Source organism: Girardinichthys multiradiatus, chromosome 3 (genome assembly GCF_021462225.1).
Source record: "Girardinichthys multiradiatus isolate DD_20200921_A chromosome 3, DD_fGirMul_XY1, whole genome shotgun sequence".
NCBI lineage: Eukaryota > Metazoa > Chordata > Actinopteri > Cyprinodontiformes > Goodeidae > Girardinichthys > Girardinichthys multiradiatus.
In genome coordinates, this window is record NC_061796.1 from 298,061 (window position 1) to 311,289 (window position 13,229).

General features: G+C 44.2%; 1 protein-coding gene across 2 annotated transcripts in view; it reads left to right on the forward strand.

Annotated features, from left to right (window-relative positions):
• The window catches only part of LOC124866243 (aldehyde dehydrogenase, mitochondrial-like), a 59,564-nt gene that overhangs the window by 14,109 nt on the left and 32,226 nt on the right, over positions 1-13,229 (forward strand). For both annotated transcript variants that reach the window (XM_047361937.1, XM_047361938.1), the window contains exons 3-4: positions 28-168; positions 7,964-8,043. In XM_047361937.1, the coding sequence (XP_047217893.1) occupies positions 28-168; positions 7,964-8,043 (221 nt within the window). The remainder of the gene's footprint in view (positions 1-27; positions 169-7,963; positions 8,044-13,229) is intronic.

Genomic DNA, 13,229 nt, shown 5'->3' on the forward strand with positions numbered 1-13,229 from the left:
TGAATACCAAAAATTGTCCGTTTCCAGGCAGATGTAGACAAGGCAGTGAAGGCAGCACAAAATGCCTTTAGACTGGGTTCACCTTGGCGCCGCATGGATGCATCTGATCGGGGCCTGCTCCTTTACAAATTAGCTGATGCTGTTGAAAAAGATTCTGCCTACCTCGCTGTGAGTTCATATTAAATGTCACACTGGAGTCAAACAGCATTTCAACTGCTTTGCTTTTTTAACTGTTAATTATATATAGTTTTGTTTTTTGTTTTTAATTGATTTAGATTTTGAATATAAAAGTGTTTGGATTATGAATCTGAGAATATTATTTAATATTAATATTTTATCAAATAATATTTGGGTCTGTTAAGGGTTGTCCTGTGAATACCAGCCCAGTAAGGCGATGGTATTAGGACAAAATAGAAAGGTGTGAGACGAGCTCTGACATTATTGAACAGCATAAACTCTGCACACACATGGAATGAATTCACACAATTTCTTAAAATACAAGAATTTATTAACAAACATAAGTCAACTCAAAGTCAAACGTATTTCAATCAACAAACTCTTTACTTTGCTAAAACAATCCAACTAAACTACCAAGCAGAATTAAAGAATAATGAAGACTAATGGACTATGTATAATATAAACAAGTTGATTAAAGATGATTAGAAATTATGACCAAAAAGAGTGATGCAACATTACCATGCAATGTTTATGTTTGAGAACCAAGGATTATCTTGAAGAATCTGGAAATGAAGTTAAGTTAGTCTTGGAACCAACTTAGACAATAATCAGCAAACCTTTAGACAACCATTCACAATGCAAGATCAGATTAAATATTATTTTAATAAAATAATGTTTTAAAGAATTATCTGCTGAATAAAACCAACCTTCTGGATGACCATTTCTCAACGGTGTCTCATTAGCTGCCTTTATTTGTTGAAATAATATTTGAAGACATATTATTAAGGGAGTATTTTAGACAAGAGCCTAATCTTTCTGGAGAAATGGGGCTTAATGGTGTTTACTTAGTTTTCAAATTTTGTAAAATGATGTTTAGGGACTATTATTCACTAGCTTGAAAACTAACAACCATTCTGTTAAATACTCTTTAGTAGCAAGCACGTGTTCTTACCGGTTAGCAGTTGAGCTAACAAAAGAAGCTGATAGCTTAGCACCAGAATCAAACACATACCTTTTAAAATACCAGGGTTAATAAAAGGGTTAAAATGCATAAGCGTTGACGGCGCGTTATGATCAGTATTCTGTTTAAAATTACCCTTCAAGTAAAGTTTGTCTTAACTTTAAAAACACACAAACAAAGAACACAAACTGGACATGTGTGCTGCAGATATTCTGCTAGCACCAAGATAGCTGAGTTCAACAAACAAAACCAAATTTCATAAAATGAAAAACATTTAGATCATTTCAATCTAAATCACTTCTATATTATTCTGCCTAATGAACTGTGGTGAGAACAAAAGGGGTTAGCTTCCAGCTAACCTCCATAGCTGTGGATGAAAGACGGCTCGTTGTGTCCGCCAACCACGCTGCACTTTAACATGGTGATGTGGTCTCTGCTGTCTTCCTTCCAGACTGGGAGACCGCGTCTCTGCAGGGGCTTCTCTGGAACACCGTTTGCTTCTGCAGGCCTCAGAGAGAAAGTCAGGCAATGCTTATACCTTAATTTCCCCTTTTTATGAATGAATACTGGGTACACAAACAGTTATTCACTCGTACTTAACTGGTGCATATGATTGCGTGATCTTATGGCACTCTTGGATCCAGTTGAAGAGTTATGTCTTTTTGCCAGCAAAGAGACATCAGCGTGCTTTGTCCCCCTCCTATCCCGATGAACACCGGCGTGGAAGAGATCGGCTTGTTGGACAGGAGGTGCTCTTATTCAAACAGTGGCATCATCAATTCAATTCAATTCAAAGATACTTTAATGATCCCCGAGGGGAAATTAGAATTCCAGTACAACCCATCCAAACATACATCATGACACAAGACAAGGGGGGGACGGGTCACCAAGGCTTTGCTGCCCACTCACAGGCGCTGCCCTTGCTAGATGAGAAAAGAGGCCACATTAGGTAAGTAGAGGAAAAAAAATCATATTTCACACTTTATCCTTAGCAGGATACAGTTTGAGATTGCAAAAAACCTCAGCACAAAGAAGCAACAAGTTTACAAAACAACATCATGCCGGGAACGGTGAAGGCGATGTGAGGGGGTGCATATGTTTATCTTGAGCATGTGTGTGTGTGTGCAAGTGAGTGTGTGCAAGTAAGTCCATGAAGCACTGTCACAGAGGCCATTGTCCTTGATGGTACGTTGGAATGTTCATCAACCGGCCACAAAGTTCTGGGCAGGTCCACAGATGTCCTCAGGGAAGGGAGGGGGCAGAGGGAGCAGAGCGTCATGTTTACATAACTTCCAGGAGAAGTTGAAGATAGCCAGCCATCAAGGCCGTGCAGGGGAGCCAGATTCAGAAAAACAACAATTATTTGGGTTAGGCTGACTTAATTTTCCATCAGCCTTGAGAGTCTCGCTGGTGCTTCTCAAAGGCGAATCCAAACAGCCAAATTCCTGGTCTTTCGCCAGATCCGAGCAAACAACTTTCTCCAAGATTTATCCCATTTCACCCCTGAGTCCAGGAACCGCAAACTGCGGATAACATCCAGTCTGCGATTCAGCTCACGTAACATCTCAGTCTGAGTGTTGATCGCCCTGAAGATCCCATCACACATGCCAGGCAGCCTCACAATTGCCAGAACAGCTGCTGACATTCTCCGAATTTCTCGATATGCCAGGTAACCGCTGACTCCAAAAAGCAGAAATCCTGATATCAAATATCCAATTATATACATATCTTCCACATCCTCGACTGACATTATCGACAAACACACAATCCTCCACTTCTGCCAGGAGTCCATTGTGTATCCAGAGAAAAACGTCCAGCCCAGACAAGTTGGGCTCTCCTTCAACCTGTGTTCTCGTTGAGAAAATTTGATCAATTGCATTGAGAGACCAGCTGACCAAATGGGGTGTTTTGGAGGAGCGAGTCAGAAAACGTTTTCCTCCACCAGTATTACATAGTGACCTGGCCACTATCCTCCAAGAAGATAGGCTTAAAATCCCTCTGACCACTGTGCAGGACTTGTATACAGGTCCTTCTCAAAATATTAGCATATTGTGATAAAGTTCATTATTTTCTATAATGTAATGATGAAAATTTAACATTCATATATTTTAGATTCATTGCACACTAACTGAAATATTTCAGGTCTTTTATTGTCTTAATACGGATGATTTTGGCATACAGCTCATGAAAACCCAAAATTCCTATCTCACAAAATTAGCATATCATTAAAAGGGTCTCTAAACGAGCTATGAACCTAATCATCTGAATCAACGAGTTAACTCTAAACACCTGCAAAAGATTCCTGAGGCCTTTAAAACTCCCAGCCTGGTTCATCACTCAAAACCCCAATCATGGGTAAGACTGCCAACCTGCAGAAGCAGTGGACTGAGTCTGGAGTAGAAACATCCAGAGCCACCGTGCACAGGCGTGTGCAGGAAATGGGCTACACGTGCCGCATTCCCCAGGTCTAGCCACTTTTGAACCAGAAACAGCGGCAGAAGCGCCTGACCTGGGCTACAGAGAAGCAGTACTGGACTGTTGCTCAGTGGTCCAAAGTACTTTTTTCGGATGAAAGCAAATTCTGCATGTCATTCGGAAATCAAGGTGCCAGAGTCTGGAGGAAGACTGGGGAGAAGGAAATGCCAAAATGCCAGAAGTCCAGTGTCAAGTACCCACAGTCAGTGATGGTCTGGGGTGCCGTGTCAGTTGCTGGTGTTGGTCCACTGTGTTTTATCAAGGGCAGGGTAAATGCAGCTAGCTATCAGGAGATTTTGGAGCACGTCATTCTTCCATCTGCTGAAAAGCTTTATGGAGATGAAGATTTCATTTTTCAGCACGACCTGGCACCTGCTCACAGTGCCAAAACCAGTGGTAAATGGTTTACTGACCATGGTATCACTGTGCTCAATTGGCCTGCCAACTCTCCTGACCTGAACCCCATAGAGAATCTGTGGGAAATTGTGAAGAGAACGTTGAGAGACTCAAGACCCAACACTCTGGATGAGCTAAAGGCCGCTATCGAAGCATCCTGGGCCTCCATAAGACCTCAGCAGTGCCACAGGTAGATTGCCTCCATGCCACGCCGCATTGAAGCAGTCATTTCTGCCAAAGGATTCCCGACCAACTATTGAGTGCATAACTGTACATGATTATTTGAAGGTTGACGTTTTTTGTATTAAAAACACTCTTCTTTTATTGGTCGGATGAAAAAAGCTAATTTTGTGAGATAGGAATTTTGGGAAGGACCTGTATGTCATTCCCAAGACTAATTGACGCTGTATTGGCCGCAAAAGGAGGCCCTACACTATACTAATAAATTATTGTGGTCTAAAACCAGGTGTTTCAGTTTCATTGTCCAACCCCTGTAACTCTTCAACTGGATCCGAGAGTAACATAATATCACACAATCATATGCACCAGTTAAGTACGAACGAATCCCTCTTTGTGTACCCGTTATTCATCCATAAAAGGGGGTAATTAAGGTATAAGCATTGCTTGACTTTCTCTCTGAGTTCCAGAGAATTCCTTGCAGAGACGATGTCTCTACGATGCCGAGTGGAGCGGTTTTCCCAGTATGAAAGTAGGACAACAAGAACCGCATCACCATGGTTACGGTAACTTGCAGTTTGGTGGCCTGACAGAATGAGCCACTCCCCACAGCTAAGGAGGTTAGCTGTAGCTAACCGTTTGTCGACTGTGGACATTTCTTGAAACTGCGCCGCCCGGGACTGGTTTTCCTCAGCATGGTTCAGAGGTTAGGGGTTTGGGCAGAGAGATTTAGGATGAAATAATCTAAACGTTTTCATTTTATGAAGTTTGCACGTGCTCAGTTTTGTGTTCTGTGTTTGTGTGTTTTTAAAGTTAAGACAAACTTTATTTAAAAGGTGATTTTAAACAGAAGATTGATCATAACGCCTGTCCGCGCTTATGCATTTTAACCCTTTTTTTAACGGTATTTTAAAGGTGCGTGTTTGATTCTGGTGCTAAGCTATCAGTTTCTTTTGTTAGCTTTAACTGCTAACAGCTAAGAACACGTGCTTGCATACTTAAGCCCATTTCTCCAGAAAGATTTGGTTATTTTCCAAAATACCTCCCTAAATATTTTACTATTTCTTTAATATTTCTTTAAATATTTTTTCAATAAATAAAGGCAGCTAATGAGACACCGTTGAGAATTAGTCATCCAAAAGGTTAGTTTTATTCAGCAGGTCATTCTTTAAAACATTATTTTATTAAAATAATATTTTATCTGATCTTGCATTGTGAATGGTTGTCTAAAGGTTGCTGATTATTGTCTAAGTTCCAAGTTCCAAGACTAACTTAACTTCATTTCCAGATTCTTCAAGATAATCCTTGGTTCTCAAACATAAACATTGCATGGTAATATTGCATCACTCTTTTGGTCATGGTTTTCAATCATCTTTAATCAACTTGTTTATATTGTACATAGTCCATTAGTCTTCGTCATTCTTTAATTCTGCTTGGTAGTTTAGTTGGATTGTTTTAGCATAGTAAAGAGTTTGTTGATTGAAATATGTTTGACTTTGAGTTGACTTATTTTTGTTAATAAATTCTTGTATTTTAAGAAATTGTGTGAATTCATTCCATGTGTGTGCACAGTTTATGCTGTTCAATAATGTCAGAGCTCATCTCACACCTTTCTATTTTGTCCTAATACCATCGCCTTACTGGGCTGGTATTCACAGGACAACCCTTAACAGGCCGAAATATTATTTGATAAAATATTAAAATATTAATATTAAATATTACATAATATATTCAGATTCAGGCTGCACGGTGGCACAGTTGGTAGCACTGTTGCCTTGCAGCAAGAAGGTCCTTGGTTTAATTCCCGGCCAGGGGTCTTTCTGCATGGAGTTTGCATGTTCTCCCTGTGCATGTGTGGGTTCTCACCGGGTACTCCGGCTTCCTCCCACAGTCCAAAGACATGCCTGTTAGGTTAATTGGTCACTCTAAATTGCCCTTAGGTGTGTGTTTGGTTGTTTGTGTGTTGCCCTGTGATGGACTGGCGACTTGTCCAGGGTGTACCCCGCCTCTTTCCCATAGACTGCTGGAGATAGGCACCAGCTTCCCCGCGACCCACTATGGAATAAGCGGTAGAAAATGACTGACTGACTGATATTCAGATTCATAGTCACAACAATGTTGTGGGGCTGTCATGGTTGACACGCCTCTTCATCATTGGGTGGCAGTCCGGGACAGTGGCTCTGGACTGTCAGACTGGGGTGGCGGTCGAGGGTGTGTTTCAACTACAGGGGATCACACTCCTCAGCCTCCCTGGTAAGGCCTACGCCAGAGTATTGGAGAGGAGAGTCCGGCCGATAGTCGAAACTCGGCTTCATGAGGAGCAGTGTGGTTTTCGTCTTGGTCGTGGAACACTGGACCAGCTCTATACCCTCTACAGGGTACTTGAGGGTTCATGGGAGTTTTCCCAACCGGTCCACATGTGTTTTATGGACCTGGAGAAAGCATTTCTCACAGGCGACTGTGGCTCAGTAGGAAGAGTAGTTGTCTTGCAATCAGAAGGTTGTGGGTTCGATTCCAGCTTCCTCCTGCCATATGTTGATGTGTATGAATGTGTGAGTGTTAGTGAGTGCGATTGGGTGAATGTGGCGCTAGTGTAAAGCGCTTTGAGCGGTCTGTATGACTGGAAAAGCGCTATATAAGTTCAGTCCATTTACCATTTGACTATGTCCCTTGTGATGCCCTGCGGGGGGTGCTCCAGGAGTATGGAATCGGGGACCCTTTATTAGGGGCCATCCGGTCACCATACAAGCGGAGCAGGAGTTTGGTCTGCATTGCTGGCAAGTCAGACTTGTTCCCAGTGCATGTTGGACTCCGGCAGGGCTGCCCTTTGTCACCGGTCCTGTTCATAACTTTTATGTACAGGATTTCTAGACGCAGCCAAGGGCCAGAGGGGGTCTGGTTTGGGGACCAGTGGGTTTTGTCTCTTCTTTTTGCAGATGACGTGGTCCTGCTGGCCCCCTCTAGCCAAGACCTACAGCATGCGCTGGGGCGGTTCGCACCCGAGTGTGAAGTGGCTGGGATGAAGATCACCTCCTCCAATTCAGAGGCCATGGTACTCGACCGGAAAAGGGTGGCTTGTCCTCTTCAGGTTGGAGGGGAGTTCCTGCCTCAAGTGGAGGAGTTCAAGTATCTCAGGGTCTTGTTCACGAGTGAGGGAAGAATGGAGCGGGAGATCGACAGACGGATCGGTGTGGCTGCCACAGTAATGGAGGCGATGTGCCGGTCCGTTGTGGTGACGAGAGAGCTGAGCCAAAAAGCGAAGCTCTCGATTTACCAGTCGGCCTACGTTCCTACCCTCACCTATGGCCATGAACTTTGGGTCATGACCAAAAGAACGAGATCCCGGATACAAGCGGCTGAAATGAGCTTCCTCCGTAGGGTGGCTGGGCTCTCCCTTAGAGAGTAGAGCCGCTGCTCCTCCACATCGAGAAGAGCCAGTTGAGGTGGCTCGGGCATCTATACCGGATGCCTCCTGGACGCCTTCCTCGGGAGATGTTCAAGGCACGTCCCACTGGGAGGAGGCCCAGGGGACAGCCCAGGACACGCTGGAGGGACTATGTCTCTCGGATGGCCTGGGAACGCCTTGGGCTCCCCCCGGAGGAGCTGGAGGAGGTGTCTGGGGAGAGGGACGTCTGGGTGTTTCTGTACAAGTTTTTAATTTTGTTAAGACTAAAGTCATAAATCTCAAAATCGGGGTGCCAACACAGTGTCCTTTTTATATAGTTTGTTTGTACTCACTAAGTCACCTTTGTATGTGAAACTCTGTTCTTGCCTCAGGAACTGGAGACTTTGGACAATGGGAAGCCGTATGTTGTCGCTTATAAGGCTGATTTACCCTTGGTTGTGAAATGTCTCAGGTAAGATATATATATATATATATATATATATATATATATACAGGGGTTGGACAAGGAAACTGTAACACCTGTCATTTTAGTGTGGGAAGTTTCATGGCTAAACTGGACCAGTCTGGTAGCCAGCCTTCATTTATTGCACATTGCACCAGTAAGAGCAGAGTGTGAAGGTTCAATTAACAGGGTAAGAGCACAGTTTTGCTCAAAATATTGAAATGCACACAACATTATGGGTGACATACCAGAGTTCAAAAGAGGACAAATTGTTGGTGCACGTCTTGCTGGCGCATCTGTGACCAAGACAGCAAGTCTTTGTGATGTATCAAGAGCCACGGTATCCAGGGTAATGTCAGCATACCACCAAGAAGGACGAACCACATCCAACAAGATTAACTGTGGGCGCAAGAGGAAGCTGTCTGAAAGGGATGTTCGGGTGCTAACCCGGATTGTATCCAAAAAACATAAAACCACGGCTGCCCAAATCACGGCAGAATTAAATGTGCACCTCAACTCTCCTGTTTCCACCAGAACTGTCCATCGGGAGCTCCACAGGGTCAATATACATGGCCGGGATGCTATAGCCAAACCATTGGTCACTCATGCCAATGCCAAACCTCAGTTTCAATGGTGGAAGGAGTGCAAATCTTGGGCTGTGGACAATGTGAAACATGTATTGTTCTCTGATGAGTCCACCTTTACTGTTTTCTCCACATCCGGGAGAGTTACGGTGTGGAGAAGCCCCAAAGAAGCGTACCACCCAGACTGTTGCATGCCCAGAGTGAAGCATGGGGGTGGATCAGTGATGGTTTGGGCTGCCATATCATGGCATTCCCTTGGCCCAATACTTGTGCTAGATGGGCGCGTCGCTGCCAAGGACTACCGAACCATTCTTGAGGACCATGTGCATCCAATGGTTCAAACATTGTATCCTGAAGGCAGTGCCGTGTATCAGGATGACAATGCACCAATACACACAGCAAGACTGGTGAAAGATTGGTTTGATGAACATGAAAATGAAGTTGAACATCTCCCATGGCTTGCACAGTCACCAGATCTAAATATTATTGAGCCACTTTGGGGTGTTTTGGAGGAGCGAGTCAGGAAACGTTTTCCTCCACCAGTATCACGTAGTGACCTGGCCACTATCCTGCAAGAAGATAGGCTTAAAATCCCTCTGACCACTGTGCAGGTGTTTCAGTTTCATTGTCCAACCCCTGTATATATAAATATAAATTTAATATCCACTTTCATTGTTTTGCTGATGACACCCAGCTTTTCTTATCCACTGCACCTGACTCTTTGCTCCCTCCTTCCTCTCTCACTTCCTGCTTAGCAGAAATAAAATCCTGGTTCACACCCAACGTTCTCAAATTAAACAGTGATATAACTGATTTTCCACACATTGGCACTAAATCAATTCTCTCTAAAGTCAATAACTTTTCTCTGTATTGACAGTTGTGTGGTCTCTCAAACCCTTCGGGTCAAAAGTCTGGGTGTCATTCTGGACAGCACTCCGTCTTTTAATTCTCTTGTTAATAATATTACCCGGGCTGCATATTTCCACCTTCGTAACATTAACTGACTTCGTCCATCTCTTTCACTGCACTCTGCTTCCATCCTGGTTCACTGTCTGGTCATTTCTCAAATTGATTACTGTAATTCTCTTCTCGTTGGTCTGCTTCTGAAATCAATCCGTAAACTTCAACTGGTTCTAAACTCTGCTGCTCGCATCGTTACTAAAATGGGCTCATTTCATCACATTACTCCAGTTCTACAGCAACTTCACTGGCTTCCTGTTTCATTTAGAATTCAATTCCAATCCTGCTGTACACATTCAAGGCAACTCATAACCTCGCCCCTCCTTATCTGTCCGATCTTCTACACATCACCACCTATTCACGTTCCCTTCATTCTTCCTCTTCCGTCCAACTCTGTGCTCTTTGTCCGTCTCAGTACCATGGGGAAAAGAGCCTTCTGTCACTCTGCTCCCCAACTCTGGAATGCTCTTCCTCCAGACATCCGTAATATTATTTATCTTCTCTTCTTCAAAGCACAATTGAAAACTCAAGTTTGCCTTCTCACTTTAAAGGTTTTTATTTTGTGGTTTTATGTTTTTATTTTATTTTCCCCAATGTTTTGTGTTTTTAATGTAGTAAAGTGTCCTTGAGTGTTTTGAAAGGCGCTGTCAAATAAAATGCATTATTATTATTATTGTTATTATATATATATATATATATATATATATATATATATATATATATATATATATATACTCGTTCTCGTCGTCTTCCGCTTATCCGGGATCGGGTCGCGGGGGCAGCAGACTCAACAGAGACGCCCAGACGTCCCTCTCTCCAGACACCTCCTCCAGTTCCTCCAGGGGGAGCCTAAGGCGTTCCCAGGCCAGCCGAGAGACATAGTCCCTCCAGCGTGTCCTGGGCCGTCCCCTGGGCCTCCTTCCGGTGGGACGTGCCTAGAACACCTCCCGAGGAAGGCGTCCAGGATGCATCCGGTATAGATGCCCGAGCCACCTCAACTGGCTCCTCTCGATGTGGAGGAGCAGCGGCTCTACTCCGAGCCCCTCCCGGATGGCCGAGCTCCTCACCCTATCTCTAAGGGAGTGCTCTCGGAGGAAGCTCATTTCAGCCGCTTGTATCCGGGATCTCGTTCTTTCGGTCATGACCCAAAGTTCATGGTCATAGGTGAGGGTAGGAACGTAGACCGACCAGTAAATTGAGAGCTTTGCTTTTCGGCTCAGCTCTCTCTTCACCACAACGGACCGGCACAGCGCCCCCATTACTGTGGCAGCCGCACCGATCCGGAACTCCCCTCCAACCTGATGAGGACAAGCCACCCTTTTCCGGTCGAGTACCATGGCCTCGGACTTGGAGGAGCTGATCCTCATCCCAGCCGCTTCACACTCGGCTGCGAACCGCCCCAGCGCATGCTGTAGGTCTTGGCTAGAGGGGGCCAGCAGGACCACGTCATCTGCAAAAAGAAGAGATGAAATCCATATATATATATATATATATATATATATATATAATTGTTGTCCGATGAGCTAACCCCTCCCTCCTACTTCCCTATGTCTAAAGGGATTGCTCAATCCAGTTCTCCATCCAACAGGTCCGAACTTCCCTAAACCTGAAAGATCTTACTAAGCAGGTTTACTGAAAGTTCTGTTTAAGCTGGTGTCGGGAAATGACTCGCCTAGCATCTGACAGCCTTCATCCAAAAGTCTCGCCCTTCTTCAACTGGAGGTCCGGGCGACCGAGTAGCCTATCGCAGTCATCCACACCTTCGACATTCACTTTTGTTCACGGCTGCTCGTTCCCTAATTTACAACTGGCTCTTGGTATATGGGCTAGGGTAATTTTAGTAGCTCAGCACGAGCCCCAAGGGCGCTGTTTTAACAAACTTGACTAAGGCAACCTATAAAAACTTCCTAAAATATCTTGGAACCAGGCAACAAGACTTTTTACCACCAATGAAAAACCAACAATACGGTGACTAAAATAATTGAATGTCCATGATTTAACTAGAATTTTATATGCTTTCTTTAATTAGTAATGCTTTTGCAGGGGTCAATAACAGCTTCAATTCAGCAACACGTAATAATTTCAATAATAGAAATAAATCAATCAATTCAGCCTGTCCTACCCTGATGCTGAAACTAATGAGTTTGGAGAGGCTTTGAAGACGGAGGCTCATCCATGCCCCTGATGGAGAAGAATTCTTCTGGTAACAACGAGTGGTTTCTTGAAGGGAATACGACTTAATCTTCAGTTTTCTTCCTTTAAGTGGCAGGTACTGATGCTCCAGGCTTCAATGGTTAAACAGGATCTTTGTTGTCATATGTCTCAGTGGACAGTAGTTTCCAGAGGCTGAAGAGTTGAAGGAAACCCAGAGACATAAATAAGGTTGGTTCAGGACTTCCAGAAGCCTGAAACGTAGAGCAATCAGCTGTTCACCGATCAAGTTAACTTCTGTTGTCTGGATATTTCCATGGATTATTTTGACACCCCCTTCTTGAGATCACACTGTATCCATGCCCAAAGTCCCAAAAGTCAGAGAAAATCAAGGTCTTCGTGTGTTCGGCTTTTACCCTCGGGGAAGTCTCCTTTGAAGTGAGGAACACCATAAGCCTTCCAAACCCAGGGAAATGTTGGATTCAGCCATTCTTCATCTTCAGTCCAGATGGTTTTCGACCAGGAGGTTATGAAGGAGAGGTAGACTCGATGAGTGTAAAGAGGGGCTAAGGGCAGATAGTTCTGAGTGTGGCATCGAGTGAATATGTTCCAAAAACAGCTGGGCAAATGTCTGAGCTTGGTATTAATACATTCCTGCAGGGCTTCTCGATTCCGAAAAGCCAACGGGAAACTTGTACGGTTTCTGGTTGATGAAGTGTTTTTAGGCCGAGGAGTGTTAGGAAGGCGGGTGCGATTTGCGGGGATGACAAGGCCCCAGTTGGTGTGGTTGCTGGTGTGCTGGGATGCGTCTGGTTTAGTGGACACAGTCTCGTCACAATTTAACTGGTATTTTCCCCAAACTTCCCAACGGGGAAACCAGGCTGGGCAAGTCACAACTCTTGAAGGAGCCTTGTGGATAACTTCAGGCTCCCAGTAACCGTGGCCTTTAAACTGTACCAAGGGCCGACAGGCCCAGTCGCAGTGCCACTCCGGGACCCCTCGATCAGGGTGAATCCAATTGCAGCGAATTGTACGGCGGACGAGTCGGTGCAGGATTCTCACCCATATTATTACTCCTTCATCCGTGAGTTCAAGGTTGGAGATTGACCAGGTGCGATTGACAAATTGTTGGGTCGTGGAGTCGTTTATCCATGTTGGGTTTCTCTGTATAATCTTCTTTATTCTGGTGAAATTGGGTTTTTGGCTTTCACAAAAGAACACAGACTGGTTCTTTAGGGGAGGGTATTCTGTCCAAGGCAAAAAGACGTTCAGAGAGGTTGTGTTCCAGCAAGTTTGGTTAGCATATTTTGAAGGACCATGAGCGACCTTAACATGGGTTAAGTTCTATGGTCCCACTCCGGCTTGGTAAAATATAATTAACAAAAGAATAATGCCTATAAGCAAAGCAAAAAGCCTAAGAAAAGGCTTTAAACAAGACGCTTTATCCATAATCTTTATCCGTTTCCATAGCTTGGGTCGAGTAGAGGGACTGGTGTTGTC